Here is an 18,987-nt window from a genome sequence, read left to right on the forward strand (position 1 = left end):
AGGTTGTCTGAGAATGCACTTATTCCCAATGTTTTCTTTTTACTGGTTCCGCATCATTTGTCCATTGAATTCTTGCATCAAACATAAGTCCCAGGAGTGCAAATGCTAACTTCCAACCCGTGAATAAAATAATTACCCATTGATGCTCGACGTACACACCTCGTACACAGGTATACACACCAGTAGATGTACCAATCTACTCTGTTTGGGCCCTTCAGTCCCAGCCAGAAGCCTCCTGTACCTGTTGTTGTCACTCTCGGCTCTCTTCACAGAGCTCCTCAGGTCCTGGTTGGAAGCATGGATGGCTTCTTTGTCCCTGGTCTCGTCTTCCAGCAACCTCCTCAGGTCCAAGACCTCTTTGCGCTGGTTGTCTCTCTCCTGAGCGCACTCCTGGAGCTCCCGTTGGGTTTCGATCAGCTCCCTGTGCCCCCCATCACGCTGGTCTTCTGCCGCCTGCAGCTGCCGATGCAAGACCTGCGCCTTGGGAAGAAGGTCAGGACACGTTTGACCACCTTGTGACCAACTACAGAAGAGCATTAAGCATAAAGCGAGAGACTCTCAAATGATTATACTTTGAATAAAAATGGTTTTGTCTGTTCATCAGAAATCAGATAGTAACTGAAGGAGCAATTCACATGATCTCATGAAATTAACACAATAGTAGTAGGGTTGATGGTTAACTGTCATATAAATAACTGCAATTAACAATTTTTAGTTTTATACTACTTTTATAATACAAATTAATAATAGTTTAATGATTCACATCCTTATGAAGAGTAGGCATTTATTGACATTGAATATTGGAACACGTACAGTAGACAGTTAATTTGCCTCAACCCAAAAGTGGTGTAAATAATATACATTTTATACGTGGCAACATTTCCAACAGTGAATCACAATCCTCCTTAAGTTTGGACGGACTGTGATTGGGAAATCGAACGATTTTACAAAATGGTCAAATAATTCAGATCAGGCAATTATGTATTAACGGGGACAGCTCTATCAAGAGGTTTCTATGGATTCTCTAGAACAGGGGTTGGGAACCTATGGCTCGCAAGCCAATTATGGCTCTTTTGATGACGGTATATGGCTCGCAGACAATTTTGAGCTTAAATTTTTCATCCTAATTAGCAAGTGATAAATAATTATTCTGTGTGATTTTAAAGTAAAACAGGTAAGAGAAATTACAATTTTGAAAATAAAATTCAAAATATAAATGTGGCGACAAACGGGTGTAGTCAAGCACCGACTGCGGACCACAGAAAGACTCCGAGGCGCCTTTTACTCTGTGCCCTGCCCCTCACGGGTCCCTGCTCGGGCACAACTTGTGGGAGTCTCTGGCCACAGGTAAGGGTTTAGGGAGGGAGACGGAGTCTTTCTGGCTGTGGTGCGGCGACATGGCGAGAGTTTTATTGTTCATTTTAATATGCGGCACGCAGGCCACAATAATATATATCACTGAGGATTATAATAATAATTGTGGATAATAATGATCCTCTTGGATCTTGGCACAGTTGGGCTGCTTATGAGCCCGTGCGCCGATCCCCTCTGTAAGACAGACAAACATTAAGAAAACTCCCTGCCTCGAGTCGGACCAATCAGCTGAACACAAGTGGACAGAAATGGAAAAAACTTCAATATGTATGTGACAAATAATCTCTTGAACTTGAAGCTGAAGACCTGCTGATTCTTAAAACTTGGAACGAGCTTCCCGTCACATACCACACAATGCAGCGTGTGAGTATTGCCGTATTGACCATGTTTGGCTCTACATACGCATGTGAGCAGTCTTTCTGGCATCTGAGAAACATTAAGAGCAACCTACGCTCACGTTTAACTGATGGAAGCCTCAATGCCTGCATGAAGCTTAACCTCACTACGTATGAACCAGACTACAAGACCATCAGCAAAACCATGCAGCACCAGAAGTCACATTAATGGTAAAAAGTATTTCATTGATTATTGGTTAGCTATAGTATAACAACAATATTATTAAGAAGAATAAAGAGAAATGTATATAATATATATATATAATGCTTTCTTAAGTACTCAGAGATGTGTTTTACGTTAAAAATGTATGCCTTACTTAAAAAATGCACGCAATAAGTTGCATTCAATTTTATTAAATATTATATGGCTCACAAGGAAATTCATTTAGAAATATCTGGCTTTTATGGCTCTCCCAGCCAAAAAGGTTCCCGACCCCTGCTCAAGAAGATGAAAATGTATTGATCGCAATGACCAAGATGTGAACTGTTACTGAAATTCAAAGAGGGCAGCACTTATGGCCCAAATCCCCGAATCCAGTAAATTCTGCTTTGCTTACACAAGTGAAAAATAAGCTTCTAGAGACCTTCTCAACCCACTGCAGTTCATCATAAATGCCTCCTGTGCTTAACTGTTTACAAATATCGCAAAAAATCTACAAAACTTTGGCTCGAAAAGCTCCGACGATACCCCTCCTCCTCCCTCCAAACGCTCCGCTCGGCGGTCTCAGATATTGCACTGACCTATATTTCAGTTTCATGACAACATGTTGTGTGTAGTTGGAGCGAGGGAGGACAGAGCTTATCTGGCGGTGGATGGGAGCCAGTTGGCACTGGTGCTCCCCGCTGCAGGCCGCGGCGTGAAGAATCCTCAGCAGGGAACATGATAAACAGCCGGGGGGGAGGGTGAGGGGGGTGAGAGAGGAGTAGGAGGATGGAGAGAAGAGCTTGGAGGGCCACACAGGATGGTTTCTTCCCATAAATTTTTTGACTGTGAGGAAAAAAAACCTATCTGCTCGCCGATCTGGCCAATTATGCATTATTTTATCTGATGCCTTTCGGGGAGGTGGGGGGCGGTTGGGAGAACAGAGAAGAAGGGTGGCAGTGTTGTGCTTCATGGATGAGAGAGAGGAGAGAGAGGGGAGAGAGGGGAGAGAGGGGAGAGAGGGGACCCGGGTCCCAGAGGGACCGGCCCCTCTCGCTGCCGCGGGGGAGAAAATAAACAGCTTGGCGGCTGGGGCTTATTTACACAAGGGGTTAAGTCAAACTTTCGATTTTTTTATCATGGTACCGAAAAGCCGCTATCTCCCTCTCCCTCTTCCCCTCCCCCTGGCCTCGGCCCTCCTCCCCTCTTCGCTTTTCGCTTCACCCCCCCTTCGACATGTCACACGTTCTCCTCCCCGTCTTATTGCTGTTTGACTCCAGAGTCCTGACACGGGATGAAAGAAAACAATCAAACAAGTGAGAGGTGGGCGGGCTGCCGACACATCTGACCGCTGCACGGTGGTCGGAAGCGCTGCCGACGACTCCAGACTCCTCTGCTCCGTCTCCACTCTGCACACACTGATAAGACCACGAAGACAGGGTGAAAACCCTGATTATCGCCCCGCTTTTTTTTTGTCTTATTCAAGCCAAGCATTCCACCGCAGATAAAGAGTCCTGCGTTCTGGTCATTTTGAAACCTATAAAACACGTCGGTTGTATCCAACGAGGTGACAGCGAGGTTGTTACTTCACTTAAATGTCCGTAAACGCAGCGCCTTGGAATCTTGAACTCAAATAAAACCAAACAGATGAAAGGAGGAGTGCACTTAATCTTTTATAATTGGGTGATTTAAAACCCCGGCAGAATCAGCAAACATGTCACTGGGCAGAAACTATGGTCTTTAACAGCGGCGCTTTGTTTTCATCAAGGTCGACATGACCAAATTCTCCTGCTGGGAATCGGAGAGGGAAGGACGGAGGGAGAGCGAGAGAGAGCGAGAAGGCTGACTAGTGTCAACTAGGTGCTTGGACTTGGCTCTGTCGATGCTGCACCTGGTGGCATCCTGCCTCCTGACGCTAGTTAAGCTCTGTGGCCGCGGCCAACGTCAACATGGGCCCGTGGTAAATGGCCCTCCCTTACCATGGTACTAATTGGTACAAACCCTCCAACTGGCCCGGACACAGATCCCAGGCCTCCCACACCATGCCAAAGCAAACAAGCCTGCCTTTCCCTATATATCCCTCTGTACCCCTACAAACAACCTCTGCACATCTATCTTTTGAGATCCTCCATATATATTCTGCCTTCTCTCCCCCCCATCTCCCAGCCTGTATGAAAATCTTCACTCTGACAGGGGTTGACATTAGTCCTGCATGGGTTAACGTTCCCACCAGTACTGTGCTCTGTGAATTGGTGCCAACAAAAAGAAAAACACAAGGCACCAGCCCAACATGGTGGGAACTTGGGTTTTGGGCGGGGGGGACACACCTCCTGGTGGGTTTGCTCTCTCTGTTGGTTCAGCTCTTGGACTTGTTCGCTCAGGCTCCTCTTCGTGCCCTCGTGGGAGCTCAGAGAGTCCTTCAGGCGGGCGTGCAGCTCCTGAATCTCCGACTGCAGTCCAGTCATCGAATTCTGAAACCAAAAGTATTTAAAAGATTTACAGTTTTTCCATGTCTACGACAAACGATTCATGATTTAAAGTGATAATCCCACTCTCTGTTTGTTGAACTTGATGAAATCTCATGGATAATTGGCATGTCAACCACAAGTTCATACAGAATGTCAATAAGTCAATAAGTAGAATCGTGACCTACCACCTTCTTCCATGTTTTATCTAAGATACAGTAATCAGTTGTTTGGGCTTCTTCTTAGAACGCAAATTGCATCACTCCCTTTATGGCACTGAATTTTTAAACAGGAATGTCCAAACCCACACCAAATTTCAGAGTGGAGAATACGGAGATCAGGACGTGTTATTGGAAATGGCTTCATGATACAGTATATAAGCTTGTTTTTAATTCATCTGATATAGCCGACATAATTACACACATAAAACGCAGAATGATGACACTAAACAAATATACTATGCACTCTTCCGCCAGATACAGAATAGGCAGCTTCTCCGTTTTGAAGTACAGCAGTGAGTGTTCCCACCTTGTCCTGCTCCTGTCTGCTCAGCGCCTCCCTCCTCAGCTGCTCCATTTCCATCCCTTCCGCCTCCAGGTCCTGCTGCAGCGCTGCCACCCGCTCTGCCAGAGCCGCCTTCTCTGCCTCCATCTGGGACAGAGCCTGACCACAAGCACACGCTCCATTCCAGTTCTCTTATGTCAGGTATTAGGCTTACAGTTTTACCCAGAACAACTTAAATGATAGCTTTGCCATTTTTTTAATTTCGCTTGACTTGCAAATCAGCTCTTTTGGCTACATCCGCACGTAACGTAAGAGACTAGAAACAGGAAGTTGTGTCGCTTCCAACTGGCAACATGCTGTAGCCAACATTACGCTTTGATGTGCTGCGGCAATTACAAAAAGTAGGCTTAGATAAAATGTGATATTATTGCTATCCAAAACATAAATAATAAATAATGCAAGTTTCCAGTTTTCAAAAGAGGGCGTAACCTTTCTTTATGGAAGTCGAGATCCGCTGAGGAATGTGTAACAACTCTCTCAGTGGGGTTGGACCAATCAGCACCAGTGGTACTGATTGGGCAGACCTGGTACCGCTGCACTGACAAAGGACGAAGCCAGCACCATCACCTGCAGATCGTGGCTTAACCACGCCCCCTCGTCTGCAACTACTACAATGTCTTAATTCGATCAGGATTTCATACTATTGAAAGATAGACGTCAAACTATTCCACAGCCCGATGCTCACACACACAGACACACACACACACACGCACACACCTGCTGCTTGTGGCTCTCGGCCTGTAGCAGGCTGTGGTTGTGGACGTGCTGCAGGCGTTGCAGCTCCTGCTGCAGCAGATCCTGCTCTGCCTGGCTGCGCGCCCGCAGCTCCTCGCACCGTCTGCGCAGCTGTTCCTCCGCCTGCAGCTGCAGCTCTGTGCATCGTTGCTCCTGATATGCACCACACACAGGCACACACACGTATAAAAATCATGCTTCACCTTTACTTTCAGTGTACGATTTTGTGTATTATCCCACAATTTCCACAAGTATTTTTGTTTGCCTCAACCAATCACAGTGCACGTTACCCTGTCCCTGTGTTGGGCCTCCAGCTGATCTCTGTGCAGCTGCTCTCTGGTGTTCATGGTGAGTTGGGCATTCCTATCCATCTGAACCAGCTTGTCCTTTAGGTTTTCTTGCTCCTCTCCCGCTTGTCTCCTCTGCAACTCAGAATCCACCTGCATCCGAGCTACATCGCCTGCACAGCATTACATACACATACATGTCACTCAAAATGCAGAAGAACTACTGGAAAACCACCTGGTGTTTTTCTTGTGCATGCCCGATCTTTGCATTCTTGTCGAGAAACCCAGACCCCGCCACCAACATTGGAAACAGCATAACGGGGAGCACATTATGGCAGCACAATAAATTGTATATTAATCGCGATGACAATATTGGCCATAAATAATTGATCAAGGCCCGGGGACGATTTTTTTGTTTCAATTTGTCCGCTACCAGCACCGTCTCGGCTTCCGAATCACAAAAGATATTGCGCAAGTGATATCACAGTGCAAACACGGCCATAATGTTTTGCGACTGAGTGCAATTTGGCCTTGTTTTTCGTCTGATCGCAATTATCCATGTGGCAAAGCAAATAATCCCTGCATTCATGCGCCAGCAGGAGCCCGCTGCAGGCTCTGTGAAATGCGTACACACAGGAAATGGGCACGGGCAGCAGAGTTAAGATGCATATTGGAGTCTACATTTATGCATACGCCTTGCCTGTTTTATGAATTATCAGTCTTAAATAAATTTAAAACGTTGAAAAAATTGTTTAGAATTGTCATACAGTAGTTATTTTGTTTTAAAGTGTTTCATGAAAAGGTCAAATTTTAAGAAAGTCCTTGCATTTCCCCTATTTCCCCTGCTTCTTATAATTGACAAATTTAGGATACAAGTCAGCAGTATGAATTTGACAGATGTGTGAGCTTCCTTTCTCATTGAACACAGGAGGAACAGTATCTGACAGTAACATTCTCAGCTGTCAGGATAGGTTTTCCCTGCTCTAATGGAGGCGGTTTTAAGACAAATATAAATTGTAGTGAAAGTGTACTTGTTGGGACAGAAAACCATCAGATATGTTTTGTGAACGAGTGCTTCCTTTGCTGTTAAAAGGAAAAAATTGAAAAATAATCATATACAAATACATTGAACAACCGGTTCTTAAAAAGGGCCAGCTACATTCAGAATCAGATACAGGTTTTTTAATAAAATAATCTCACGGATTTCCACTTTAACGCTTTTATATTTTCACCTTGGTGCTACAGTGAGACCCTCGTCAGCTGATGCCTCATCCCAGCTGGCCTACAGAGCTCACAGCTGAAATATGGATCTCCAGTGTGTTATTGGAAGGACCTCGTGGTCGGAGGGGTTTGGCACGGGAAGACAGGAAGAGCTCTGAGGGTTCGGCAGGGTTGGGGCTACTCACGCGTCAAGGCCTTGTTAGCTTGGAGCAGGGTGCAACGCTCCCCCTCCAGCTTTGCCCGTTCGATCTCAAGAGATGAGGCAAGCTCCTGGCTCTCGAACAAAGCGGCCTCCAGGGACTCTTTCTCCATCCTGCACAACAGAGGTAAAGAGGTCAGAGCTTTATAAGTTTTTTCCAAACCCGAGTACAGCGGAAGGTCGAAGAATCGAATGACCATCAGATTTAAGCCAATAAGTCAAGTGTGAGAGTCAAAAATACCTTAAATACACACTTGATCAATCTGGTACACGCTAGTTCACATACACGGACCTGAGATCAGCCAGTTCCTGGGCCAGTCCCCAGGCCTTGCGCTCAGCAGAGCTCAACTGGACGTCCAGAGCGGCCTTGTCCTTGGCCAGTTCTGCCCAGTCGTGGCCGGCTCCATGCAGCGCCGCAGCCTGCGTCTCCAGCTCCTTCCTGCACGCACACAGCTGCTCCGACAACGCCTGGACAGTCCTGTTCGCCTGGAAACCAATGCACAATGCAATTTAGGAATTACCTCCATGGCAAGCGATTATAGGGTATGCCATATGTACCCATAATAAAATGAATGAGCGGGCCAACAAGGTCCACATTCAATTCTTTGAAAGTGTTCCCACACTGTCTTTTGAAAGAGGCCTCATAACCTGAAATGGGTGCTGCAGCTGTTTAGTCCTGTTTTAAATTGCAAGCTGCTATTTCTCTGATTTTATTATGTCTTTTAATAATGAAAAGGTAAAATGTTTAGGGCTTTTTATTTATTTTAATTTTAGCTTTTATGCTTTCATTCTTCTTTGCTTTTATATAATGTATTTTATGTCTTATGTAATGCACTTTGAATTGCCCTTGTGTATGAAATGTGCTAAACAAATAAACTTGCCTTGCTTATCATAAACCGATCAAACGTCAAAATAATCCTTGAAATGTGTTCACCTTTCAAAGAATTGTTTTGATTTGGGATAGATTTCATATCCAATGCTTAAGTTTGGAAAAATTTCCCCCAAACTTGTATGTATACATTACTAATGCAGAGATTAAAATCAAGGACAGGCAAAAATATTACAGATTGACTTGATTCTTAATGATAAGGATATATTCTGAAATTGTTTATTTTTTTAGAACGTGATGCCTCTCAGGATAAGCCAACTTTTCTGCGCAATCTTAGAACATTGTCTGCCACATCTGTAAAGCCCTCTTCCTGACTGGGTATCTTACATCCATCAAAGGTTTGCTCTGATTTCCTCGGATCTAAGCCCCCGGACAGCTTCTAATGCTTCATTACAACAGCAGAATTTGAAAAGCAATAACCGTCATAATTTCATTTTGAAAATGAACTAACAAAACATTTGCACAAGCTGTTTTTCAGCCAATGTTATGTATGGAAATAGCTCTGAATATGGGGAGGAAACATGAGCTTTGGTGAAATGGAGAGACCACTCTGCGGCTCATTTCATACACACTTGATTTATTTTTACAGATAAGTAATCTGAAACTGTTTAGAAGGGTTTTGTCAAATTGTTTAGGATTGTAAAATTCTTGTTAAGATCAACATGGATATCCTGGTTTCACAGTCGGAACAGATAATAAAACAGCGCGGAATTCCTCTCATTCTTTCGGGAAGGAAAAAGGACCTATTTTAGGAGAAAAGGCGGTACAGCGAGGTGTTAATTTATTGGTTCTCTCCATCTCTGTCTTCTGCTTAGATATTAGTTCTGTTATATTTGTTTATCCTTTCAAACTTGGATATGAGGATCCCCAGCTTCGCCCTCTCCCAAGTTACTCATAAAACAAGGAGCGGGGGTCAAACCTCCCCTCTGCGCACCATCACCGGGGGGAAGGTGTTGAGAGGCGTGACAGATGTGTCCAATATCTCTGATTAGTTTTAATGTGACAATGAGGCCATGAAAACTGCTGAAAACTGTTTATAACACGCAGCGTGGTTCTCTTGGGGGGGGTGTTCTGTGGCCTGCCCTCCCTGACCTGCGAGTACTGCTCCAGGGCCTGAGCGCTCTCCTTCTGCAGCAGGCGGAGCTCCACCTCCAGCCTCTGGCGGATCTCCTGGAAGCGGCCGAGGGCGCCCTCCAAGGCCTGTTTCTCGATGCTCACGTCCATCAGCTCCTTCCGCAGCCGCGCCGCCTCCTCTCTGGACACCGCCCGCTCGCTCTCCGCCTCGCACCTGCGTTCCACCAGTTCCGCCTTCTCGATTTCTGTCTGGAGGCGGAAAAATACAACCACTTCACATTTCAGGGACACCGGGCCAAAGCAGCAAATGTTATGGCGCCCACTGACCTGCAGCTGAATTCGGTTGAGCTCCACCTTGTCGTTGGCTAAGCCTTCGCTCAGAGCAGCCATTTTGGCAAGATAATCTCTTAAGGTGGCCTCATGGCTCTGCAGTTTAGTGAGGGCTAACTCCTGCTCAGCATTATGGGATTCAACCTGAGAAACATAGAACAATTGATCAGGACGGTCTTGGTGGCATGGTGGCTCACTGGTTAACACTGTTGCTACACACATATAGATGATTCTGGGTTTGAATCCGACTGGAGACTTTCTTTGTGGAGTTTACATGGTCTCTGAACATGGGTTTCCCCCCTGCCCTCAAGACAGAGGGTTAGCGTTAGATACTCAATGACTTTGTCAATGCCTTTGACCTGGTCAGTGCCCATTGCTCTTCAACTGGAGTTGGTCCCCAGGCCCTGGGCGCCGGGGGACTGCCCACTGCTCCTAAATAGTTAGGATGGTTCAAATGCAGAGGACAAATTTCCCTCGCACCGGGATCAATGAAGTGATTGTTTTCCCCCGAGACAGGGAGCCTCTGGCGCCAGGATGAAGTGACTGAGGGGGCAGTTAAAAATGGCGAGGGGGATATAGACTACAGTACAGACTATAGGGCGGGGGGGGTTAAGTTGCCATGCGTGACGTGGTACGGGAAGTATAGTTAACTATAATTTAAACAAACATTCCGAATAATAATTAGAATGAAAGGAATCTACTCTGATGTAAATTTATCTTTCTTAATCTGTCCATCGCCCACGGGGCCACAATATTGTGGCCATGAAAGCACTCGCAGAAATGATATGCGTGCGCGGCTGTTTGAGTTGCGCGCGCGGCTCCTCTACATCCTCGCGTGCAGATCTCATCTGCGCTTGCGGATTTTGGCACTGATATGCCGTCATGAGAACGCTTCTGAAAAACTTCCAGCCCACCTTCTCACGGGCCGGCGGCCTGCACTAACAGAATATGGAATCTGTCTCAGCTAAGTAGAATGATTTTTGTAAATGCCAAATTACTTGCTTTAATGAATTTCGTTTGTTTATACAATGAAGAATTGTCAAATATCACTTCCATGAGGCTGTTCTCAGCAGACAGATCACAGGCAATGAACTTGGCCGCAATCTTCACTCTAATGATGCAACGTTGTGATCTAAAATGACATCAATCACAAATTAAAAATATTTAATTCAATTGATTTAATATAAACAACTAAATCTTAAATAGAATCTTGCAGCAGGAATGATTTTTTTTCTTTTCTATAAATGTTTTATTTCAAATATAATTGTTTATAACATTTTAACATTTGAGGGTGGACCAGCTGCCATCAGGCAAGGAGTTCAAATAAGCAGGCACAGCCCGGTCTGGACTGCCCCTAACACCGGGCCTGCCTGGTCCTCCACACACACCTTACTAAGAGCCAGCGCGAGGCCGGCCTTGTCGTCCTCCAGAACCTCCTTCTGCAGGGTCACCTGACTCAGAGCCTCCTTCACCGTTACCAGGTCCCTTCGCAGCTCAGATTGTTTAGCCTCGAGGTGCTCTAGACTCCTCTCGCTACAACACACACACACACACAAAAAATGCACCCCACACACATGCGTGTAAGAACACACACACAGGCACGCATGCACGCACACAAACACACACACACACACACACACACACACACACACACACACACACACACACACACACACACACACACACACACACACACACACACACAACCGCACACAAAGAATATTTATATAAACACAATTCCTTAACAGTAATCCATCTCCACTTTCAAAGATGGAGCAATGCCGGTGCCAAAGGCCAGAACTCCGAGTTACTTTTTTTTTTGTTGGATCGCATGTCCTGCACTCGTTCTCAGCTAATCAAATTTTTGTAGCAAACGGAAAAACTCATAAGTGGAGCAAAGAAAAAAAAAAGGAGCCACCCTCTTGCATGAGTGCAGTAATGCAATGTAAATCATTTACATTTTCATCCAAATGTCATGCGGGTGCAGCGCAGGCCGGAGAATGACATGTGTTCCTGATCTGAGCTCTAAACAAACAGGCTTGAAAATAAGTGCGGGTGACGGGATGTGCGTTGTGTAAGGGTCAGTCGCTCCCCCCCCCACGCCCTCCACGCCCCCCACCACCCACCTCCTCCCCTGCGGCTCATACCGTACCCTCTCTGGGCCTCTGTGCGCTGGCGTGCTAGCTGCCTCTCCAGGTCCTGCCTCTGCTCCTGCAGGAGGTCCCGCTGCCTCTGGAGCTCCAGGGACGAGCACTTCAGTGCCTCCAGCTCTGTGCCTTGCGAGTCTGCCTCCCGCCGCAGCTCCGACACCAGGTTCTCCAGGCTGGCCTTCTCGCTGTGAGGGATGGAGGGATGGAGGGATGGAGGATGAGAGAGAGAAAGAAAAAAAGAAAGAAAGAGGAGAAGGGGAAGTTCTTTGGGTGTCTGCATGAATAGTTTCTATTAATGCCATTGTCCATGTCATAAGACCTCATAAGAGCTGCCTAGCATTTCAGAGGGATAGAAGCATGGGCATGTATGGTGCTCAACAGTAAATGATACGGAAGAATAAAGATATGATGTAAATAAAGTCCTTGCAATCCCCCCCAAGTATTATTACATCTTCTCTTATTAAAACGAGAAAAAGCCCTTAAGAAGGATGTTTTTGCTACTACTGCACCATGTTCTTTGGAAGAGTGCCTTGTAACTTTTCTCCTCTTTGAAACTTTCCATACTTTCCAAACAACACACATTGAGTACCATTTTGAACTTCTCAACACACCTTTTTGGTTCTTCAAACAATAAATAAATTGGTAAATTGAATAAAGTAGGAGATTTTTCAATGTAGACTCCATGATGAGTATTGAGTATGAGTTGAGTATTGTGAAGCACATCTACGTGTGCCAGCGCCCCACCTGGAGACGAGGTCCAGCGAGGTGTGACATCGGCTGCTCTCTCTCCGGCTCTCCTCAAGGGCTTTGCTGGTCTCCTGTCCTTCTGTCTTCACGACCTGGAGCTCCTGCTCCACGTCCCTCCTCAACGCTTCCACCTCCTGCAGGTGGACACGCAGCGCGTCCACTTGCTCCAAGGCGGCGTCCAGGCGGCCACGCAGCTCCTGTGGTTGGTAAAGCATATGTGCATTTATATGTGTGACTGGCTAATGATTTGTTAACTGCAAATGGAAACTTTGTGGGTTTGCTGTTTGATGATTATTTGCTGATAGTTGGCCTGTAAACTGGTGTTTACAAGCCTGAAATTGAAACCTCCCATAGTGTTCTTTTCAAGTTTCTAGACCAGTTTCACTAGAATACCTCCTTGGCTCACAAATGTTTAAAGACAAAAAATACAAGTAGTCCTTTCGACCTGTGTTTGTTTCTGTCGCTTGGACAGGGCTTCCTGCACAGCCATCAAGGTTCTGTTCCTTTGGGGAGACGCACTGCAGAGCGGGGATGTGGAGGAAGCACCATCAGAGCCACTGCTGTCACCTTCACACCCCATCAACTAGACAGTGAAAAACCAAAAGGAAATGGTTGTGGGAAGCAACAATCCTCAAGCTAAGAGCTTAGAACCTACACTTTTCTTCGCTCTGACCTGCTGTACGTGATGTAAGACCTGCTGGAGCACTTGGATCTTAGTGCGGAGGGAACCCACCTCTGCCTTGTCCTCTGCTCTCCTCGTCTCCTGCACAGGAAACCATCAAGGTCAGATAAGCACACATGGAGCACATGGAGGCTGACGCTGGCCAGACGGCAGACCCCCAGACAAGGAAGTTGTGTAGTTTATCAAGCCCCCATGCCCCCAATTTAGCTGTCTCCACTGCCACCGACCCCCCCGAAAAAGCCCCATTTCCCATGGTCCCACCATCCTGTCCAGACTGATCTGCATGGTGCTGAGGCTTTCATCCTTCCCACTGCTTTGGCTACGGAGGTGCTTCACCATGTCGCTCAGCTCCAGGATCCTACACACACACACACACACACACACACACACACACACACACACACACACACACACACGCACACACACACACACACACACACACACACACACAAACAGGGACATGTGGAAGCTCAATAATTAGCAAAATGGCCTTCTTCGAAACATCTGGACTAACTGTATTGGGTGATATAATATGCCTGCTGGTGATTTCCCAAACTCTGCAAGTAAGCTGCATGGATGTCTACTCATGCACATCGTCATGCAGAAATGGTCTTTGTTCCATTGTTATATGTGGAAGATATAACCCCCCCCCCCACTCCACAACCACACACACACACAGACACACACACACACACACACACACACACACACACACACACACACACACACACACACACACACACACACACACACACACACACACACACACACACACACACACACACACACACACACTTGTCAATCATTGTTAGGGAAATGAGTGACAATTGCTCCTCCTGAGAGCACACTCTCAACACTATCATATATCAGAATATTATTCTCAGCATTGAGCGAGTCAAATTTGAATACTCGCCAGATGACATCTGATATCATCCAAACTGGAGCATATAAAGAAGCCTTCGGCCTTATTGGCATAAAAGTGAACACAAAAGGCAGACTTTAGTAGACTTCAGTAGAAGCTTGCTGGAAAAACATATCTTGTGTAGTACTTTTACATCAAATTTGGCTGTCATGCATTCTTCTTAAACCTGGAGAGTGTTTATTTCGTTCATCACACCTTTGCCCCTCCGGAGTCTTGACCAGCTATCCGCTAAAGATGTGTTGCATGTAGTTCTGGATATCAAAAGTACTTGACAAATTCTTCTGTCAAATTTCATCCATCATCAATTTCCTAGGAATCAATTTCTTGATTCCTACTATAATCACCAGCAGCAACAAGACTACTTACAACATGTTTGAGCATGTTCATAGTTGTGCTAATCTCACTTGTAAATTGTTTTGTAGGCCGTTGTTTTTGGCCAGAACAAGTTGTTACAGATTCTCCTGAAGCGGACATACTTAAAGACGCAAGTTGCAACACACAAGAGCATCAAACCACATTTTCAGCTGTGACAGGCAACGATCCAGAAAGGTTAAAAATAATACTGCGTGGCTACTCAAGAAACATCCAGCTGCTCAACATTGATAAGAAAAATTGTTTGTATGGTGGTTTATAGAGTCCAGTGAATTCAACCGGTTCCAAATCAGAAGGACTTCTTAATACCCAGTCTTAGTTGAAAGGGAACACCAGAAGGACCAAGACCTAACAACTAAGACTATTTCCAACACATTACCCAACACCCTAGGACCAAAGTTCCTTTCTTCTCAAAAGACGGCCTGACCTAGAGTTGAGTTCAACCTTCTCTGCATCCCAGTGTCCCTGGAGCTGCATGGCCTCCCTCAGCTTGTCCTTCAGCTGCCTTTCCAGCTCCGACACCTCCACGCCACTGGAGGTGTTGTCCTGCGGCACCCTGGCCTCCAGGTTCCTGCAGGCCACGTGGAGCTGCCGGCCGGCAACGACACACTCTCCTCGCATGTCGGACAGAGTCCTGTGGAGACAATGAAAGCCATCATAAAGGTTTTTTCGGTGTGCGACAGCTCAAAAAACATCTGAAAAGGTAAAAGGAGACAGGATGTGTTTTTCTTTTTTACTTTTACAGTTGGGAGCCATCAGCTTAATTAGAAAACAGTTTGTTTGCATCCAAACAGGATGGGTTACTTGAAGTGATTAGGCTGTGCAGATGGTGGCTCACTTTGAAGTGCCTCCCGTTTGATTCAGGCCCTTCAGCGTGATCGCGGCTGTCTATGAGCTGAGTAATCTCTAATTACTCTGCGATGTTGCTCGCAGTGGTTCGCCATGACATAAGCCAAGTCTTATAGTATTCAGCTCTTGTCTGATGTCTGATTCCAACGGGGAACAGAGTCACCTAAAACCATCTGCCCCCCTGGCAAGGAAGCAATGAGCAGGCGACCCTGTCGACCTCCACCGCTTTGATCCGTGGGCCGGGATGGATGGCTGCGGTTGGGGGGGGTGAGGATAAGGCGGAGGAAAGCTGCGGGTGGGGGAGGGGGATACTGTGGAATCCCGTGTTGTTGCTGGAGGGGGCCCTGGCCTTGTGCCACACTCACCTGTCAGTGAAAGTCCTTAGCTGGGTAAAAGTGCTCCGCAGGGAGGCGGCCTGGCGCCACAGAGCCCTGACTCTGGCTTGCTCGCGGCCCTGTTGGGAGGCACATGTCTGGGGAGGGAGGGAGAAAGAGAGACAAGGCGTGAGGCTGGAGAGTCGTGGTGTTAAGGACAGCAGGATTGTACGGGTTTGTCCAGGATTGAGCGCACTGTGGCACCTCTGACTTAAGCGTGATCCCAAACAGATACAAGGCTGACACTGGGGGGACGCATCCTGGAACACATACAAACAATCGGATTTCCCTCTATCAACAGATGCAGCCCATTTACGGCCTTTGCCAGATTGGTTGCGTTGTGTAAAAAACTGTTCCTTCCTCTGGGCGGTTGGAATGTTTTCACCGGAAACAACTGCTCAAAAACCATAGCAATGAAATTATCGAAGAATGAGAATAAATTGACAAAACTGGGTTGTGAATGGAATTCCTACCCCACGTAAACTCAATGGGAGTTCCATTGCACAATATCTGGACAGAGAGAGATTGGTCTTGGCAGTGTTTACAGCACTTTCCGTATTTATTTGTTTCGATTCAACCAAATTTTTGCGGTCTCTCGCTCTCACCCCTTGCTCTCTACGAAGTCGGGTGTCGCTCAGTTCCAGGTCTTCCCGGGCCCTCCTCAAGCTCTCTGCCAGGCCCTGGTTGACAGCACTGGCCTGGTCCAGCTGTTCTCGGAGCAGGGAGTTGACTTGGCTTAGGCTGGCACACCTTGGGGAAATAAGTCACATTACACTGTAGCCAGAGACACCCTGGCACCCCTAATTTGACAACCACTCTGTAACACCACCCTAAATCCTCGCCCCGGCACCCAAAACTAGTGTGGCGACTATATCACTACCACATTTATTGCCTCATAATCCTTGCTTTAGATCCGCCCTTGCCAGCCACGCTTACAGAGTAAACTTGTGTGACAGTTTTATAAAGTTATGTGTAAACCTAGGGCCTAATTTTAACCAGATTTGCTTGTAGAGCCATTTACAAAAATGTTTACATCATTCTAAAACTCCACACACACACACCCGGTCACGGCAGAGCGTTCCAGCTCTCCATGTTGAGTTATCTGTTTGAGTGGCAGCCAAACCAATGTTTGCATGTATGACACAGTACTTAAAGTGAATGAGGGATACGGGAACAGTGGAATTCCAGAGTACTGTAAATAAAGTGGGAAGAAAAGCGCTTTAGGGGACAGTGCTTGGGAATCCCTCAGTGGCGCTCCTAGGTTGTAAAAAGTCATCAGGGCCCTGGCAAATGAGACACAGAGGCTATTCTGCCATAACCATTTTAATTACAGCTGCATGGGTCCATGAATCACACGGACCTAAAAGCTGGCACCTCTGGAAGAGGTCGGGCTATGCTCGGCGTAAGGTATCGTTGAAGGGAGCCAACACCATCCCTATAATTAACTCAGACAAATTGGAAGCTGAGATTATCTGTTGAACCCCCCCCCCGAACCTCCAGCCTCCAGCTTAGGCATGGAAAAAACACCAGCTCCATCATCCAGGGAACTGCTGGGAACCTCTGAGCTCTGCACATTTCTCAGAAACATATTGGCTAACTTTTAACTTGTCAACAAGAAATAGAGAAGAAAAAAAACAAAAACAGGAGTACTTTTTTTACAGGGTTATTATTCTCATTTCCATAAATCTATGGCTTTCAGTCCAGATCTAAAAGCAGAGACTCTTGCTGTTGTAGGTTTTTCTAATCATTGGCTCCTTTGTTTTCATCATTGGGAGCTGAAGTAAGTGTTGTTTGCTACCACAGCGTCTGCAGATAATCCGCATTGCTTGGACAATTTGAGTGTCCATACCCAACTCACCTCTTCTGTTCTTCCTCCAGCTGAGTGGATTTGCTCTGCACGGTCATGATTAAATCCTGCTCTGTCCGTTGAAGACGCTGGACCAAGTCCATACGGGCCTGAAGCTGAAAACAAGCAATACCCACAAAATCGGAACTTACATCTACAGTACCACCATGCAGAGGTGCCATGCCATTGTACTGATAGGCCATTTTTACAAAACCCCAATCGTCTGAAAAATGGCTCATTGCTCCTAAGGCCTATTGCTCCAAAACCCTAAACCTAAACCACCTAACCCTAACCCCAATCCAGAAAAATAAATGAATAATAAGGAAATATCCTAAACAGATCAAATTAAATAAATCACATCCTTTGTCTTCAGATCATAATCATGTGTAACAAGTTAACAAATGAGGTTAACTATAATTGAAACAAACATTCCAAATAATAATTATAACGACATGAATGTACTCTGAGGGAAATTGATCTTTCTTCATCTGTCCATCGTTTACATGGAATCTTCCATTGTTTCACAAACAAACAGAAGCAGGTGGCTAATTATTATGCAGAATAACATCATCGGACCCTCCCGCGTGCAACGGGGGGAAGATAGGCTGTCGAGAGTGTGTATTTCCAGGGGAATGGGCCTTCAGAGCAATGGCTGTTTGTTTTAGGGATAACGGGCTGTCCAACAAAATGGGCTTTTCGGCTATTGGGGTTTCGGAATAACGGCCGTCTGAACGATGGGCAGTTTCCCATGTAGAAGCTAGAGATGACCTACTGTAGCTAGAGTAGAAACATAACTACTTAACTACTTAAAAAAAGTAAATCCAAATCCTACATCAGAGAATGTGATTGTGAATGCCAAATTAAATGTATGGATAGCTGGAACGAATTGTTAAATCACAGAGCAATTATTCCCTGACTTCTTCAAAAGATGAAGATGATGATGATGTTAAAGAATCATGCCGCTCACCAACAATCTGAGCTTCTCAGACTCTGAGGTTTTCTCCAGCACCTGTTCCTCGAGATCGCCACATCTTTTCTTGTATTGAAGAACCTATCACAGAACAAAGGCTTCATCATTGATTCCCGTCATTTAAAGTCAACTATGCTGTGCGGTACTACAAGTGACTCTACTGTACGAGGAGGGCACCTTGGCCTGCAGCTTCTGGACCAGCTGGGCCTGGCGCTGCTGGCCCTCCTGGTAGGCCTGCAGCTTGAGGCAAAAGGCCTGCTCCTCGCTCTTCAGCCGCAGCCGCTCGGACGCGCTGTCCTGGTCCGAGTCCACGGCCGACTGCAGCGTCAACATCTGCTCCAGCTAGATTCAGTGTTGACAACAGAGCATTAGCAGGCGGCTCAAGCAGAGAAAGCAGCCG

General features: G+C 46.2%; 1 protein-coding gene across 1 annotated transcript in view; it reads right to left on the reverse strand.

Annotated features, from left to right (window-relative positions):
• The window catches only part of crocc2 (ciliary rootlet coiled-coil, rootletin family member 2), a gene marked incomplete at both ends in the record, with an annotated part of 40,753 nt that overhangs the window by 11,764 nt on the left and 10,002 nt on the right, over positions 1-18,987 (reverse strand). Inside the window, 21 exons of the mRNA XM_079997642.1 lie at positions 242-480; positions 4,239-4,382; positions 4,905-5,039; positions 5,658-5,828; positions 5,966-6,135; positions 7,369-7,496; positions 7,669-7,868; positions 9,364-9,590; positions 9,669-9,819; positions 11,064-11,208; positions 11,828-12,010; positions 12,570-12,769; positions 13,018-13,155; positions 13,246-13,335; positions 13,516-13,612; positions 14,976-15,182; positions 15,763-15,869; positions 16,377-16,521; positions 17,630-17,733; positions 18,585-18,668; positions 18,765-18,929. Of these exons, the coding sequence (XP_079853768.1) occupies positions 242-480; positions 4,239-4,382; positions 4,905-5,039; positions 5,658-5,828; positions 5,966-6,135; positions 7,369-7,496; positions 7,669-7,868; positions 9,364-9,590; positions 9,669-9,819; positions 11,064-11,208; positions 11,828-12,010; positions 12,570-12,769; positions 13,018-13,155; positions 13,246-13,335; positions 13,516-13,612; positions 14,976-15,182; positions 15,763-15,869; positions 16,377-16,521; positions 17,630-17,733; positions 18,585-18,668; positions 18,765-18,929 (3,230 nt within the window). The remainder of the gene's footprint in view (positions 1-241; positions 481-4,238; positions 4,383-4,904; positions 5,040-5,657; positions 5,829-5,965; positions 6,136-7,368; positions 7,497-7,668; positions 7,869-9,363; positions 9,591-9,668; positions 9,820-11,063; positions 11,209-11,827; positions 12,011-12,569; positions 12,770-13,017; positions 13,156-13,245; positions 13,336-13,515; positions 13,613-14,975; positions 15,183-15,762; positions 15,870-16,376; positions 16,522-17,629; positions 17,734-18,584; positions 18,669-18,764; positions 18,930-18,987) is intronic.

The sequence above is a fragment of the Zeus faber genome (assembly GCF_960531495.2).
Source record: "Zeus faber genome assembly, chromosome: 1".
In the NCBI taxonomy this organism is placed as follows: Eukaryota; Metazoa; Chordata; class Actinopteri; order Zeiformes; family Zeidae; genus Zeus; species Zeus faber.